Source organism: Dipodomys merriami, unplaced genomic scaffold, assembly GCF_024711535.1.
Source record: "Dipodomys merriami isolate MVZ:Mamm:240054 unplaced genomic scaffold, mDipMer1.0.p SCAF_12, whole genome shotgun sequence".
Taxonomy (NCBI): domain Eukaryota; kingdom Metazoa; phylum Chordata; class Mammalia; order Rodentia; family Heteromyidae; genus Dipodomys; species Dipodomys merriami.
This window is the reverse complement of record NW_027202493.1, coordinates 18,218,941-18,235,190: the sequence shown is the minus strand read 5'-3', so window position 1 is coordinate 18,235,190 and position 16,250 is coordinate 18,218,941. Positions and strand designations below refer to the sequence as shown.

Here is a 16,250-nt window from a genome sequence, read left to right as displayed (position 1 = left end):
AAATGGAATTTGAGAGTCCCTTCCTACTGTGACAAATTAGAGAGAAAATAGAATTGAAAGACATCACATGAAAGTCCACAAACTAAAAAGAGATTGAAAGAGGAGGGGAGAAACATGCATTGGCGAGACAGGTTTGCTTGTGAAACTAAAAGCAAGAATTTTAATAAAAACAAGCAATAAGATGCTTAAAATAATGAACAGGCAAAATATGTTAGGGCTCACTTTTTATTGACATTTCTGATGGTGCAAGTTGTGAGCTTTCTGGACCATTCTGTCAGTGGTTTCTGACACAGGCAGTACCATTTCTACTGCAAGAATACTAAAAGCCAATTCATAGGAAACTTCACTGAGGATTTTTTCAATTGTAAAATTTGGCTCACTGCCCTTCATGAAGATTGGACGATGGAGTTCTTCTTTTTAGGTAATGTTTGAACACAGAGCTCTTACATCTTGAAGGTTTTTTTAAAAAAAATTTCCCACAGGTGATCTTTGAAACCTTTTGTTCTTCTCTCATGAGTGAAATGTTATTCTCAGGTGGTATTTCAAAAATTTGCACTTCTGTCTAATGTTATATTATGTTCTCCCTCTTCAAATACACAATGGATAAAGCAATAAGCACAATGAAAAAAGTAAAGAGAAAAATTGGTATTAAGTAAAAGTTTCTCTTTTCAGTTCTCGGTTCTTCCACTTTCACAGGAGGTGGGCCACTATCAACACTACCTCCAAAGCCTTGCACCTCACAGAACGGCGGACTCCACCCATAGTTGCAATGGCAGTGATGTTTGTTGTTGCAGATACCTTGCAAATTGCAGTACCCTGGTGAACACTCACTCTCCCAAGTGGGTTTTGGTACACATTTCCTATTGAGGCACATATGTCCCTCACCACATTCTGTCCCATCTTTGATTTCACCAAGATCTGGTGCGGACATCCCCCAATGGAAGTCAGTACCCCAGCAGTCGAAGTCATTGATGCGATCCCAATGTATACTATAATGCTCTTCCAAAAGAGGGATCTTTGACACGTTGTCACATTGAACTCTTCCACAGAGGATATCTGAGATCCCGCAGCTTACGTACCTATTGCTATAGATACCACAGTTTCCAGAACGGTCACCTTTGGTGTTGACGTGTCGGTAGCAAGTCTCATTTGCATTTCTGGCCTCTTCACCAAAAATCTTCTGACATTGTTCGTCTCGGTCATTGCATCTATTTTCATAGCAATAGCCAGTGTCCAAGCAAGGGGAGCCATCTGTCATATACACGTCATCTGGGCAATCTGGCGATGTACCGTTACACCACTCTGGAAGATCACAATGGTTTTCCTGTTCTCTGCACAGTGTGCCTGAAGACAGGAAGTGACAGTCCTTGCAACAGAGCCCACTAGCACATTCGGACCCAGCTGTTAGAGTGCAGTTTGCCAGACAGCACGGGTCTGTTTCACACAATTTTTTAGACCCACAGTCACACTCCTCTCCATCATCAATTACACCATTCCCACATAGCTGAAATTTATATAGGCGTGATGAATCTGCTGGCAAGCGCAGACAGTGCCTTTGTCTGTAAGTCTGTACAAGTGAAGCATAGCTGCAGTTGCTAAATTTTACGGAAGGATTTTGTGCTGCAGCCATGAGGCAGTTTTTCTGTCCACAGGTACAATACCTTCCATCATGAGCCATGCCCAAACCGTGACTCATCTCATGTGCAATAGTGTTTGATGCGGAAACCAAATTCTCCCCAAGCAGCCGTTCGACTCCACAACTATAAGACATACATATACCTCCAACATACGCTTTACCAAGAAACATACCAAAATACTGGTGTATTAAGAGATGTGCCGCATCACTTCTTATACGACGGTCCAATCTACCTTCCTTCCAATCACAAAACTTATCTAAGAGATAACCTGTATTATTTCCTGCTACAAAATTTTGAGTAGTCCACACTTCAACTGCAATTAAATGAATCTCAAGATCAATTGCAGAGAAAATTTTATCTAGTTCATTAAGAATGAAAAACACATCTTGTAAGACATGTGAAAGATTGCTTTGCCGATAATTGTATCGTTGATTGTCAACAATAAGTATAAGTTCAAGAAAGGCTCTGTGGGTCCACCAGCCTTCATAACCGCTTTGCCTCATCATAAAGTTATCATTCTCTTGAAACTTCAATTGGTTTTCTATTTCTTCTTCTGTCAATGCACATCTCAAGGGGTGTGAATTTTCCTCCTCAATGTCTGTCTTATAAACCACATGTTCAAAGCTGTTAGAAGGGATCTTGGGCTTGATTTCATATTGTATATCATTGACTTGTATTGTTCCTTGAAAGCCCCCAAAGCAGGTGTTAATAGCCACCATGGACATTTCATTTCCTTCTACATAACCCTGATAATAGCAGTCATTCTGGATGTAGGGCCAGTCCTCAAGGAGATCCCCCTTGTCTGTGTATGTGAACACAGAGAAACGTCTGGAAATCAACAGCTTCTTGGCCTTCATGTGGACAATGTGTCTCTGACCCCCAAAGTACAGGCTATAAGACAGCCATCCTCGAGTTTTTGTGCCTCTGCCAGTGCCAGCTACCTTCAAGGGTATCACCACTTCTGGGGGGCTTTCATATTGAGCCTGCCCAGTCTGAGGCCATTCAGAAAGGCAGAGAGACAGCCCAAACCAGAGCTGCAGGACAGTGATCCACATATGCAGCATGTTCTTCAACTCTGCCATCATGGGATATGAGGAGATCAAAGAAGAGAGAGGGCAGTGGCAGGGGTGGCCTGTCTCTACCGTTTGTCTTGGTTGTGTGCAGTGTGCATTTATACAAGTTTCCCTTCTGTCAGAATCAATCCTTCAGAACAGCAGACTAAAATAAGAAAGAAACAGAATGTTCAGATAGTGGTGAGTCAATTGTAAGCAGAGCAGGGTGGAGGAGAGCGAACAAGCTATGGCTTAGAGTAGATTTTCCTTTAGTCCAAGCCATTCTCTTTATCAGACAGTGAGTATGCAGAGAATGACACTGGCCATGAATTGATACTTCCTGAGTTTAGATGAGGGATACATGGATTCAGTATTCTGCTCTTTAACTATGAACCTTTCTCTAAGAAATAGTTAAAGCAAAAGAGACTCAAGTTGGTAGCTGTCAACAGTATTCTAGCTATTTTAGAGATTGAGAATGGAAAGATCTCAGGTTTAGGTCAGCCCAGGCAAAAAAAATCACAAACTCTTTCATAATCCATTCCTGTGCAAAATGCTTCTCCATAAGTTACATGGAGCTGAGGTGGGGAAGATCCTGTTTCTAATCCAGAATGAGCTAAAGCTTTTGAGACTGTATCTCAATGGCAAGGAGATGGGAGTTTCCATCAATATCTGTTATCCTAGCTAACATGGAAAGCATTACAATAGATACTTGTAAAGATACTTGTACTTTCCTTTTTTCTTATTTTCAGGCAATGTAAACGTATCTCCAAAATATGTGTAAAACAAGGATAGTGGTACGATTCAGCAGAAGAGAGCTTGTATGCTTATGGCTCTTTTAATAAATGAATGAATGAATGAATAAATAAATGTTTAAGGCAAAACTCTTCTTGAAGAAGTGATCATAGGTCTTATTTTGATGAGGCAAGAATGATTTATAAATGTTTACTTCCTAGATATATTTCTCACAAACTTAAGTGATATATCACTGTCTCAAATTTGATTAGGAGTGATTTACAAGAATGACAAGACAATGTCCCACTCACATTGTTTATGTCCTCTTGGTATTTTTAAAAGTGCAATTCCTTGACAGAAAATCTCTCCACTCTGATCTTGTGAAGGTAGAAGTGTTGCTCTAGCAATAAAAGAAAGATACAGAATTTGGAAAGTTGAATATCTTCTGTTGAAAAATAGCAATTCTTCCATTGTTGATTATCTTCCTAAGGCAGATAACACTATAGTTTCTGACTTTGTAAAATAAAAAAGAAGTCCACTAACTGGAAAAGGAATGGGTGGAATTGGGAGAATACCAGAGTCAAGGCAAGTCCCTTTAGAAATGAAATCAATGAACTAACTCCATGAGGAGGGAAGAAAGCCCTGGCAAAGGCAACATTCATGGACTGAGGGAAAAGCAACAAAAAAATTGGCATTTATAATTGTAAAATGCAAAAAAGCACATACATATATGATAAATGAACAAATACACAATTGAAAGTATGTTGATTTTTTTAAAGTAAAAACAGAAGGCTTTTAATTCCATGGAAAAATTTCCTGGATAATTTTTGTAACCTTTTTTAAATAACCATAGAGAAAAATCTTATACTTACTTGTTTCTTACCAAAGGTAGAAGCAGTGGTAAGAATTTATAATGCATAGATACAAACAATCTCAGCTACTCTGCCATCAACACAAGACAAAAGAATAAAACACAAATTGTGAGTACAGAAATTAAAAACAGCATATTCTAAGATTTTTTTGTTTGTTGATTTATTTTTATTGTTTGTTTTATTGTTGGTGTACTTATCTCCCGGCAGAAAATAGCTGAAGACTAATTTCAAACATGACATGGAGATTAAGTACAAAAGCCAAAAGAAATAAAACTTTATTCTTATAATTAATATTTCCCATAATCAAAATGTACTAGCATATAGTTAGAAAAATGAGACACGAGGCAGGACAGTGGCAGGCTTCAAATAGAGATTGCTCTTTTTTAACCAGGTGAAACATTATCAAAAAGGAATATTATGTAGCTACTGTGACAGATGTTGGATAGACACAAATGAAGCAGAGGTTTGTGAAGTTAATAATATAGAACACTGATTCTTGTGGAATGATTAATGTAAAGGAATATATTAGCCAATCACTAATGGCTCATGCCTATAATCCTAGCTATTCAAGAAGCTGAGATCTGAGGATCATGATTTGAAGCCAGGCTGGGGAGGAAAGTAGAAATATCCATGAGTATCTTATTGCCATAGTCACCCAAAAAGCCAGAGTGGAGGTGTGACTCAAGAGATAGAGTTCTAGTCTTGAGCAAAAGAAGCTCAGGGAGCGTGCCAAGGCCTCTTCAGACTAGGGAGAAAAAAAGATATGCATTAAAAAATTTGTAGTTTTATATCCATCCCAATAGATGCATAAAAAACATTTGACAAGATCCAACACCCCTTTATGATGAAAGCTCTGGAAAAACTAGGAATCCATGGAACATTCCTCAATAAAATAAAGGCTATATGACAAACTTACAGCCAGCATTATACTTAATGGCAAAAAGCTAAAGCCGTTTCCTCTAAATTCAGGAATAAGACAAGGATGTCCCCTTTCTCCACTCCTCTTCAACTTACCTGGCCTAGCTTGAGCAATAAAGTAAGATGCAAACATAAAGGTGATCCAAATAGAGCAAGATGAGGTAAAACTCTCCTTCTTTACAGATGACATGATCCTGTATATTGAAAGAACCCCAGGGACTCAACTTCCAAGTTACTCAAGCTGATCAGAAACTTTGGCAAAATAGCAGGGTATAAAATTAACCCTCAAAAATCAGTGGCTTTTCTGTATGCCAACAATGAGAAGAATGTGTCTGAAATCAGGAAAGCAATTCTTTTTGTAATATCTCCCCCCCCCACACACAAATAAAATACCTAGGAATTAACTTAATTGAAGAAGTGAAGGATCTCTATGATGAAAACATTAAAAAACCTGAAAAAGGGAATTAAAGCAGAACTAAGGAAGTGGAAAAACCTCCCATGCTCCTGGATTTGGAGGATTAACATTGTGAAAGTGGCAATACTGCCAAAGGTTATCTAGAAATTCAATGCAATACCCATCAATATCCCAACCATATTCTTCAGTAAATAGAAAAAACAATCCAAAATTTCATATGGAACAATAAAAAACCTGAATAGCAAAAACAATCCTTAACAGAAAGAACAGTGCTGGAGGAATATCTAAACTAAACTTCAAACTCTACTTCAAATAATCGAAACATCTTGGTACTGGCACAAGAACAGACCTGAGGAACTGAAGACCCAGAAATGAACCTGTAGACCTATAACCATCTAATTTTCTATAAGGGAAAAATAGAATGGAGGAAGGACAGCCTCTTCAGTAAATGGTGCTGGCAAAATTGGTTAAACACCTGTAGAAAACTAAAGTTAGATCCTTATATATCACCATGCACCAGAATCAACTCCAAACGGATCAAAGACCTCAAAGTCAAAGCAGACACCCTGAAAACATTACAGTAAGGACTAGGAGAAACTCTAGGGCTCCTTGGCATAGGCTGAAACTTTCTTAATACAGATCCACAAACACAACAAATCAAAGAAAGGTTGGACAAATGGGATTGCATGAAAATGTGGAGCTTCTGCATGGTAAAGAACATAGCTAGCAAGATCAGTAGAAAGCCCAAGAATTAGGAGAAGATCTTCACTAGCTATATACTATATATACTTAGAACTCAAAAAATTAAATCCCTCCAAAACAAATCCTCAAAGAAATAACCACCCATTAATAAGTGGGCTAAAGAGTTAAAGAGAGACTTCTCTGAAATAAGAATGCCCAACAGACACATGAAGAAATCCTCAACTTCTCTAGCCATAAAAGATATGCAAATCAAAACAATATTGAGATTCCACCTCACCCCAGTTAGAATAGCTAGAATCAAGAAATCTAACACCACCAGATGCTGGAGGGACCAAAAGGGAGGCCTACTGTACTATTGGTGGGAGTGTAAACTTGTTCAACCACTCTGGAAAGCAGTACGGAGGTTCATCAAAAATTTACACATAAAGCTCCTTTTATGATCCAGTAATCCCACTTTTAGACATTTACCCAAATGATCACAAACAAGGCCATACTAAAGCTACCAGCATGACTATGTTTATCACAGCATTAGTCACCATAGCAAAGATATGAAACCAACCCAGATGTCCTTCAGTAGATGAATGATCAAGAAAATGTGATACACACACACACACACACACACACACACACACACACACACACACAATGGAATTCTACGCTTCCATCAGAAACAATGACACCATCCCATTTGTAAGGAAATGGAAAGACTTGGGAAAAAATCTTATTAAGTGAAGTAAGGCAAACCCAAAGAAACATAGGTCCCATGGTTTCCCTTATTTGCAATAACTAGTATATGTCTAGGATAAGCTTAGCAGATGAGGAGAATAGCTCAATAACTATGTACATATGACCATATAAGATGATGCTAAATGAAATGAACTCCAAGACATGCACACAAGAGGTTTTTCTTTGTTGTTTTGTTTTTAATGTACTCTGTGTTTTTTGTTTCTTTTTTATGTTCTTCCCCCTATGGTATATATATATACCATGTTGTCATAGTATTTGATTTTGGTGGTCTGGTATTGTATATACGTTTATTTCAATTAGGAAAGAGAGGGGGAACAACAGGATGGTGAGACAAAAGACAAGAGGGGAACCAATACAACAGTGGCAAACACAAGACAATATGTTGGATATGATCTGTAAACAATTTGGGGAGGTTGGGGGAGGGAAAGTAGGAGAAAAATGAGGGAAGGGGTAACAAGTTTGACAAGAAAGGTACTCATTACCTTACTTATATAACTGTAACCCCTCTACACATCACCTTGACAATAACAAATCTGTGGTCTTGTATTAAATATTAAATATAAAATACCTATTTTGAGTTGACCTATTAAATGTGCTCAACAATAGATCAATAAACTAACAAGATTGTTGATGAACTTAATGAGCTAAAGGACTAGTGGATTGTTTGGGAGGAAAAAAGCAACAGCTATGAAAACTGACTTCTGCTTTAAAACATCCAAAACACATTGAGTGATCAACATTTCTCAAAGAGGGAGGATAGAAATGACAGATGCTACCAACAGCATGTCTCTAAGATCTAAGTGCCTCTAAGATCCAGGACTCTTTTAATCATATTGCTTCTAACTTCTTTGTTGTCTTCACAAAATATAATTTATTGTAGCCAGTTGGCTGTCAGGAGACTTTTGCTCACCAGATAGAAATTGTGAGTAGGTGAGGCATACTTCCTGGGGTTTGGGAAGTCACTAGCAACAGAATGAGTTCTCTGCTTGCCTCGAGGAGATTGGTAATATCAACAAATTTGGTGTTTGCCAGTGGGTTTCCATTCCCCTCCTTATTGTGTGTTCAGATTTTCTCAGTTTCTCTCATTAGAACTTTTTATTTTTAACCCTAGGTTTTATCACAATGGTTTTTAAATGACCAAAATTGGCCTGGTGATTTCTTTCTTTTTTAACGAAACTAATTTTATTGTTACAATGTGTTCTACAGAGGGGTTATTTTTCTATCATTTCATAAGTCAGGTAATGAGTATACTTCCTGCTTAGAAAAATGTCTTCCTTTACTTTCATCCAGTTTCCCTCTCCTATCCCTGTCCACAAGTTACACAGGTCATTTTCACATAGTTTGTACTGAATAGTATGATTGCATTTGTTCACCCTTCTTCCCACTCTTGCTGCACTCCACCCCCTTTACTCCTTCAGAAGAGAAAAAAACCTAAAGCAAAACCAAACACCACCAGCAGTAACAGCAACAACTTTCCTACGTGGAAGCTAGATCTAAAATATAACGGGACAGGATAATCTCTACAGGACTCTAAGCATTCACACATCAAAGGTCAGACTACATGAAGATACCCGTAGGGGAGGAACACCAAAGTGTAACTTCTCCAAACATTTTAAATACTATATATTGAAACAAACTCTAGAAGAGGGAGACATGGGTTTTTTTCCTGTTGGTTTCTTTCCTTTAAAAATTTTTAATTTAACTTATTTCTTATTATCTTTAAGTAGTTGTACAAAGAGGTTTCATTTCAACAAACCAATGTATAAGTACCATGCATGTATGATCTGGTGATTTTGATGTCTGAATTCATTTGCTGGGGCCACTATTACCAGATAACCTCAAAATGAGTGTTGTCAGAAAATTCTGCAGCCCAGAAGACCAGTGCCACAGCCTCCTTCCTCTGTATATATGAAGGAACAAGTTATTCTACCCTTTTCTTCTAGCTTCTGGTAAGAGCTTGCTTTTGACAGTTGCTTTTTGATTAGCAACTCCTTCTCCACAAAATTTTCACTTTTAAGGAGACAATTACTTCTATAAACAAAGAAGTTTATTAAAATGATGATAAAACAGTCAACCCCTCAAAAATCTATGTAACAACTATAACCACCACAAATAGCACACCAAATAAACATGTAATATAAACTTTAAGAGGAGAGGAGAGAAGCCGAGTTAAACATAAACTAGTAGAAGCTTGTTACATTTTCTTTTCAGCCAGAGAAAAAGTTAAATTTTCCAGCTTTCAAGATTACTAGCAGAGTTTACCAACAATATGGAATAAGTGCACATAAGGGACATATGTAGACTATACTAGGTGTACCCAGTGGCCCAAGAACAGATTTTTCTATATAGGGTATACAAAAGAGATTTTAGGACTGCTGGCAAGGTTTGCAAAGAATGTGTCATAATTATATGTAGGAGATTGAACTTATATCAAGTATCTCATTTGGCCAATGTGGAGTGAAACTAGACATTAGTTAATGGAAAAAAGGCGAAGAAAGCATAACTGGAAGCTACCAGGTGAGATCATAAGAAAATTTCTAGAATATCATGAGTTAAATAAAAATGAAAACAGAACATTTTCAAACTCATGGGATGTAGCAAAAGATATCTGGAAGGGAATTGTATGATCCAAACTTTCAAGGAACAATAAAAAGAGGAACAAATTATGCCCAAGTTTTACACAGTGATTAACAGCAGATCACAATTTAAAAAATCAAGTGGAAAAAAAAAACATTAACATGAATAATACCAATGCTGGAATAGAATCAACAAACTTTGGTGAGTTAAGAAAAAAAGAGAGACATAAAGTCAGAAATGAAAGGTAAAACATCACAATGATGCTCAGAAAGAAAATATATCCTGAATATCTATTATGAAAAGCCAAATACTAACAAAAAATAACCTAGAATCATTGTATAGCTAGAAAAGGAGATACAACCTTTTGATCTTAAATCAAGGATAACTGCAAAGTCTGAATATGCCAAAAACAAACCTTATGTTTGAAAAAGAAATGAAAATCCTCACAGCAAAGACAAGGAAAACTCATTGGAATTACTATCAACCATGTAAAGAAAAAGATATGAATTCCAGTCAACACTTCACAAAGTAAAAAAAGAGAAGATAACTTCAAAATATCTTTTCTGTGGCTAGCATGACCTTGATACCAAAGTCTAGTAACCCCGATGAAAGACAAAGAATAAAATAATATCAATCCAAACTCAATAGCATATAAAAAGGGTCCTTCACCCTGACTGAGTTTGATTTATCCAAGGGATGTAGGATGTTTTATAGCACATTAATAGGACAAATTAAAAAAAAAAACAACACAAGATAACTCAAGTGCTAGAAATAAAGCATTTTAAAATGAGAAATGCCAAAGACACTTTCTAGAAGTTTATATACACTCCATAAAAGCCATGTATATAAATATCACAGCTGAAGTTACATAAATAGATCACAAATAGACTGCAAGATCAGAAATAGACAAGGATAAGTGGCAATGTTGAAAGGGTTATATCAAGATGTCTTGCACTTATGAACTGCTTTTTTGAATGGCAACCCTCATGTCCAACCACTTAAAGATAATAAAATATTTTTTAAAAAGAAAACAGGGCTGGGAATGTGGTTCAGTGGTAGAGTACTTGCATAGCATGCATGAAGCCTGGAGTTCGAATCCTCAGCACCACATAAACAGAAAAAGCCGAAGTGGAGTTGTAGCTCAAGGAATAGAGTGCTAGTCTTGAGCACAGAGAGGCTCAGGGACAATGCCCAAACCCTGAGTTCAAACCCCAGGATTGGCAAAAGAAAGAAAGAAAGAAAGAAAACAACAACAAAAACAAAAACAAAAACAGAACTAGACAAGGATATGTAATCGCTTGTCTTCTCTTCCATATACTTTTGGATATATAACTAATGAAATTGATAGGAATAAATTGCTGATGGTATAAATGTATATTTGGGAATCCCCTAAGATTATATAAAATAGGATTAACAGTGAATTCCTTATTAAATTAAGAGAATAAGACACAAATTATGATGAAAAACATGCTTAGAAAAGCCACTATAGACAGCACTAAGGAAAGCCAATAAACCAAAATGGAAATTCTCTGCACTAAAGAATAATCATCAAAATAATGTAATTCACAGGGAACATGAGGAGAAGATTTGAAGATGCTATCAAAAGTATCAGTAAACTTAAAGACAGACTGTTGGAGAGGTCTCAATTTAGGTGAAAAGAAGGAATAAAGCAAGAAAGATGAATGATTCTGAGAAATACACAATTCATTATGAAGCAGTGGGTTTTAAGGTGAGAAAACATTCCTGCATTGAAGAAAATTGTTGAAAGAAATGCCTTAGAACATTAATTTTAGTTACTCCTCCCGTTTTCACTGATATTCTAATACCTTAGATATTAGGACTTTAGAAGTATTTCACATACCTGTTACATAGTCCCAACTTTATGTTTTCATTCCCTCTATACTTCAGTGGGGAGACTTTTCCATGAGCAGAGCTTCTGTGACCTGATCTGTCCAATTAAATATTAAACCATAAAATCATTATACTTTAATATTTAAATTCTAAAATATGGCCAACATTACTAATTCAGAGTATATTCTATATTCTCTGTGTATATGTGTGTGTATGTGTGTGTGTGTGTATGTGTGTGTGTGTGTGTGTGTGTGTGTGCATGTGTGTGCCAGGTCTGGTGCTTGAACTCAGAGCCTCATGTTGTTCCTGAGCATTTCTGCTCAAGGCTAGTGCTCTACCACTTAAGTCGCAGCTCCACTTCTGGCTCTCTAGTGGTTAATTCAAGATGAGAGTCTGAATGACTTCCCTGTTGGACTGGGTGTAAACTGTGATCCTTAGATCTCAGCCTCCCAAATAGTTAGAATTATAGGCATGAGACACCAGTGCATGGCTTTTAAATCTGTGCATTGTCCACTATTTTAAATTGTTTTAAGCATGGCCAAGTCTTCATGTTATTCTACTCTTGAGTGATTTGACAGAGTCTACAGTGACTTCCATATCTGTTTCTGACTCTTCCTCTTCTCTTGCCCCCGCCCTGAACCCCTCCCTTTCTTTTTCTTTTTTCTTTTGGTGCTGGTCCTGGGGTTTGAACTCAGGACTTAGGCGCTGTCCCCGAGCTTCTTTTCCTCAAGGAAAGTGCTCTGCCTAACTCATCATCACTTTCAGCTTTTTCTGAGTAGATTATTAGAAATCAGAGTATCACAGACTTTCCTATCTGGACTGGGCTGGCTTTGAACTGCAATGTCCAAATCTCAGCCTCTTAGTAGCTAGATTACAGGCATGAGCCATCTGTCTCTCCTCACATTCTTCTTCCTTTTTCTACTCCTTCTCTTTCTTCTCCTCTTTCTCCTCCTCCTCTTCTTTCATCCACCCCTACCCACATTAGGGTTAGAACTCAAGCTCTCACAGTCACTAAGCTTGATTACTCAGCTGGCACTTTACCACTTAAACCAAGTTCATGACTCTTGGGCTCTGAAAGAAATGAGGATTTATTTGTACTTTCCAAAGATTCATAGAAGTGGAAAATCAAGCAAGTGTCTTAGTGGAAACACTCCACTATTTTCATCATGAAAGAAGCCCCCTTTCCCTCTTTATTCTGTTCAGACTATAATGGGGCTTCATGAAAATGTGATTTTTACAAGCTTCCAACTAGCTCAACATCATCATATTAAGCTTCCACACTCAGCAAATGGGATGGAGAAAAATAATGGGGAATTGAGGTGCCAAATGTCTAATCTATGAATCTATCCCTGTGTATTTTAAGAGACCTGGGGTTACTCTGCCTCACAGAGGAGCAATCAAACCTCTTTTCAGTTTCCAAGCAAGCCATGGACTGTTTCAGAAGAAAAATGGAGATCACTTCACTCTGTGTTCCTGTAACCACAATTCTCAGTTGCCTTTAAAATACAGTTTGTAAAGTTGAAGTGGGGGTGGGCGTGGGAGTGGGGTCTAGTCTGAGAGGAAGCCTGATTTGACAATACATATTATATCCAACATATCAATCTAAGTAATCTAAGTATCTTCTTTATCCCATTTTCTGATTAAAGTTGGAAGGAGTTGACTGGCAAGTGCTATTATATTGTTTGCTGCTTCTTACCAAAATAGAAACTTTAAAACTTTTCCTAGATATACTGATGGTATACCTAGACATACTGAGGGTACACCTTCAGGTATTTTGCTAATGGAGAGATGTAGCTGTTATCAATGGTAGCCAAGATCACAGGAAGAGGGTAGGAATAGCCAAACCCAGAGATTTTGAAATATGCCACATGGTTCTAGAACTCCAAACTCTGCAAAGAGCATACATCGAGGTTGGAGATGGAAGCTGTTGTTTGGTCCAGTGCTCATGACCTGGAACTGAGAATTCTTGTTCCCTGGTCATTGTTTTGAGGCTCTGGTAGATGTATCCAGAGATTTCTTGTCTCAGGCGAAGTTTGGGCATTGATGACTTCTATTTCTTAAGGAAAATGATGTATATTAGTATTCAGAGAGGCTAACCTGGGTTGAGAGAGAGTTCTTAACTCTCAGTAGTTCGTCTTTAATTACATTCCTAAGAACACTATATTTTTCAACATCTAGCTATGCCAAGTGAAAAGGAAATAAAACTAGGTGGGGAATGAAAACCTCAAAAGAAGAGAGGAAAATTTCCAAAAATCTTATGCTTAAATAGGGATACAGGTGGACCCATTGCAACAATGAAAAGTGCAAGACATTATGTTGAAAAACGAACTTTTCAACTTTGGGGTGGAGGGGTGGGAGTGGGGGGAGTGGGGGTGTGGGGAGAAGGGGGAAGCAGGGGGGTGGTTGAAGATGGGAAGGGATGGGAGGCTACAATGCTTGATAAGAAATGTACTCATTACCTTGCCCATGTAATTGTAACCCCTCTGTACGGTATTTTCACAATAAAAAAATATTATGTTGCATTCCGGTATGAGATTGAGGCATGAGGGCTGTTTTTTTGTTGCTTGTTTTTTTTTTTTTGCTGTTGTTTTGGTATACAAGGAGTCCTTTATTGTGACATTTCCAAGTGTGTATATAATATATTTCAGTTAATCTCGTCTCATCACTCTCTACCTCTTCCTCCTTCCCAGTACAATTTTAGTGTGCTACTTTGTTCTGTTTTGGTGTTGTAGACCAATTTGCTTGTCTCTTCATCTTTATCCGCTTTTAATCCACCTGCTAAGCAGTTAGCCTTCCTTCCCCACTCCACTTCTCTTTCCTTTACCAGAAAACTCCTGTAATCAGCAGCTCTCTGTAAAGTTCTTTATGCCCCTTTCCTACATAATTGCAGTGTTTCTCAATGTTATTCACCCTCTTTCTTCTAGATAGCTTGAATCTCAAGGTAATTGGCTCCTAATGTAATTATCAAGATTTATCTCATATTTAAAATGCTGATGTATATCTCACACGAAGGTTCAAACACTAAAGGTTTTGTCACAATAATACAAATATACTATCATTTTGTGAAAATGAGAAATCTACTAGCCTAATGCCTGCTTAACTTATTAGTTAACCTATTAATAAACTTTAACATATTAATTGATTTGTTTTTGATTAAAATACACACAAAACCACAATATGTAGAGATACTGGGAACATACCATGGGATGATACAGAGTGACAAAATTTAACTGTCTGGAATTTATGAATAATAGTACAAAGATATATTTTAAGAAGCTGTAAACATTCATTATTTTACATATAAAAGCCTACTTTTGTAAAATTATTGGAAATGATCCTATGTTTATGAGATCAGGAAAGTAACGAGAACATCAAGTTTTGAAATTTAGAACTGTTATAGAATTTGGGGAAAGAAAACAAGAAGAAAGTGAATTCTGCTTTGAGAGATCTAACATGTTAACCAAACATCAGTTCCCACAGCAGTGAATACAGAAACTTGTTTTGATAATGATAGGTTCCACAGCTTTACTAATCTGCAGCTAAAGTACCCAAATCCCTAGATCTTAGAATATAATTGTGTTTTTCAAACTATGAATAACAGCACATTGAAAAGAATTTAGTAGCTCAAAGCAAATAAGAAAACAAATGATAAAGAGGCTAGCCCTGTCCAAGATCTAGACATTTTGTACAATGTCCTGATGTGTGTGTGTGTGTGTGTGTGTGTGTGTGTGTGTGTATACCTGTACTATTCGATCTTCTTTAGAATAAAAGTCTTGAGTGACTTACCTGTCAGATAAAAATGATGATTTTCTTTCTTTCTAAGATAACCTGTTTTATGGCTCATTTGTGGCAGTTGTCGCATAACACTGAAGTTCTGTTGTTTTGTCTTTAACTACTTGAGCCTATATCTCACAGGAAATAATAAATTCCTTTCTCAGTTCTCTCTCATTGGATTAAGGTCTAGATTTAGTTCCCTACCAACAGCAGTCTCTCAGTCTACCAAACTTGGCAAGTAGCTAATAGTCCTCCCAATTGTGACTCCATCATCTCAACCAAACTTAGTCTCTACTTACTCCTCTATGATACAAAGAGATATTTTAAGAAGCTATAAACAGGGGCTGGGAAGGTGGCTCAGTGGTAGAGCGCTTGCCTTGCATGCTCGAGGCCCTGGGTTCGATTCCTCAGCACCACATAAGAAAAAAGCCGGAAGTGGCACTGTGGCTCAAGTGGTAGAGCGCTAGCCTTGAGCTGAAGAGCTGAGGGACAGTGCCCAGGCCCAGAGTTCAGGCCCCACGACCGGGCCCTCCCCCCAAAAAAAGAAGCTATAAACATGCATTGATCATGTTACATATAAAAAGCTTACTTTTGTCAAATTACTGGAAGTGATCCTATGTAAAGTGATCCTGTAAAGTAACGAGCAATGACAGTTCTAAAATTTAGAACTACTACAGAATTTGGGGAAAGAAAACAGGAGGAAAGTGAATCCTGAATCCCTTACCCTATCTACTACTGTGCAATATGAATAAATTTAGTTTGTTAGTACCACTCTGAAGAAGATATCAGGTAAAAGAATAATGGGAAATAGCAGCCAGGATTTCAGAATAAACAATATATTGAAGTATAGCTCTACTAAAAGCACATAAGGACTGTTTTTTGCCGTAGGCCTCAAATCTCTCCTTAGGAAGTGGGAGGGGGAGGGAGGAGTGGGGAGGTGGGGAAAAACAAATTAGTAGGGGAAAAACAAAGG

General features: G+C 37.4%; 1 protein-coding gene across 3 annotated transcripts; it reads right to left on the bottom strand.

Moving 5' to 3' along the window:
• Positions 1 to 223: 223 nt before the first annotated feature.
• On the bottom strand, positions 224 to 15,472 carry LOC138823024 (disintegrin and metalloproteinase domain-containing protein 25-like). Of its 3 annotated transcripts, XM_070015961.1 has the most exons (4): positions 15,290 to 15,472; positions 11,514 to 11,600; positions 3,733 to 3,821; positions 224 to 2,855 (listed from the first exon to the last, which is right to left on the bottom strand). In XM_070015961.1, exon 4 carries the CDS (start codon positions 2,720 to 2,722, stop codon positions 569 to 571), a length of 2,154 nt encoding a protein of 717 aa, XP_069872062.1. In that variant the 5' UTR covers positions 2,723 to 2,855; positions 3,733 to 3,821; positions 11,514 to 11,600; positions 15,290 to 15,472; the 3' UTR covers positions 224 to 568. The 3 variants fall into 3 exon arrangements, with proteins under 3 accessions (XP_069872062.1, XP_069872064.1, XP_069872063.1); XM_070015963.1 differs by lacking the exon at positions 3,733 to 3,821; XM_070015962.1 differs by lacking the exons at positions 11,514 to 11,600; positions 15,290 to 15,472 and adding an exon at positions 4,294 to 4,347.
• Between the last annotated feature and the right edge of the window lie 778 nt (positions 15,473 to 16,250).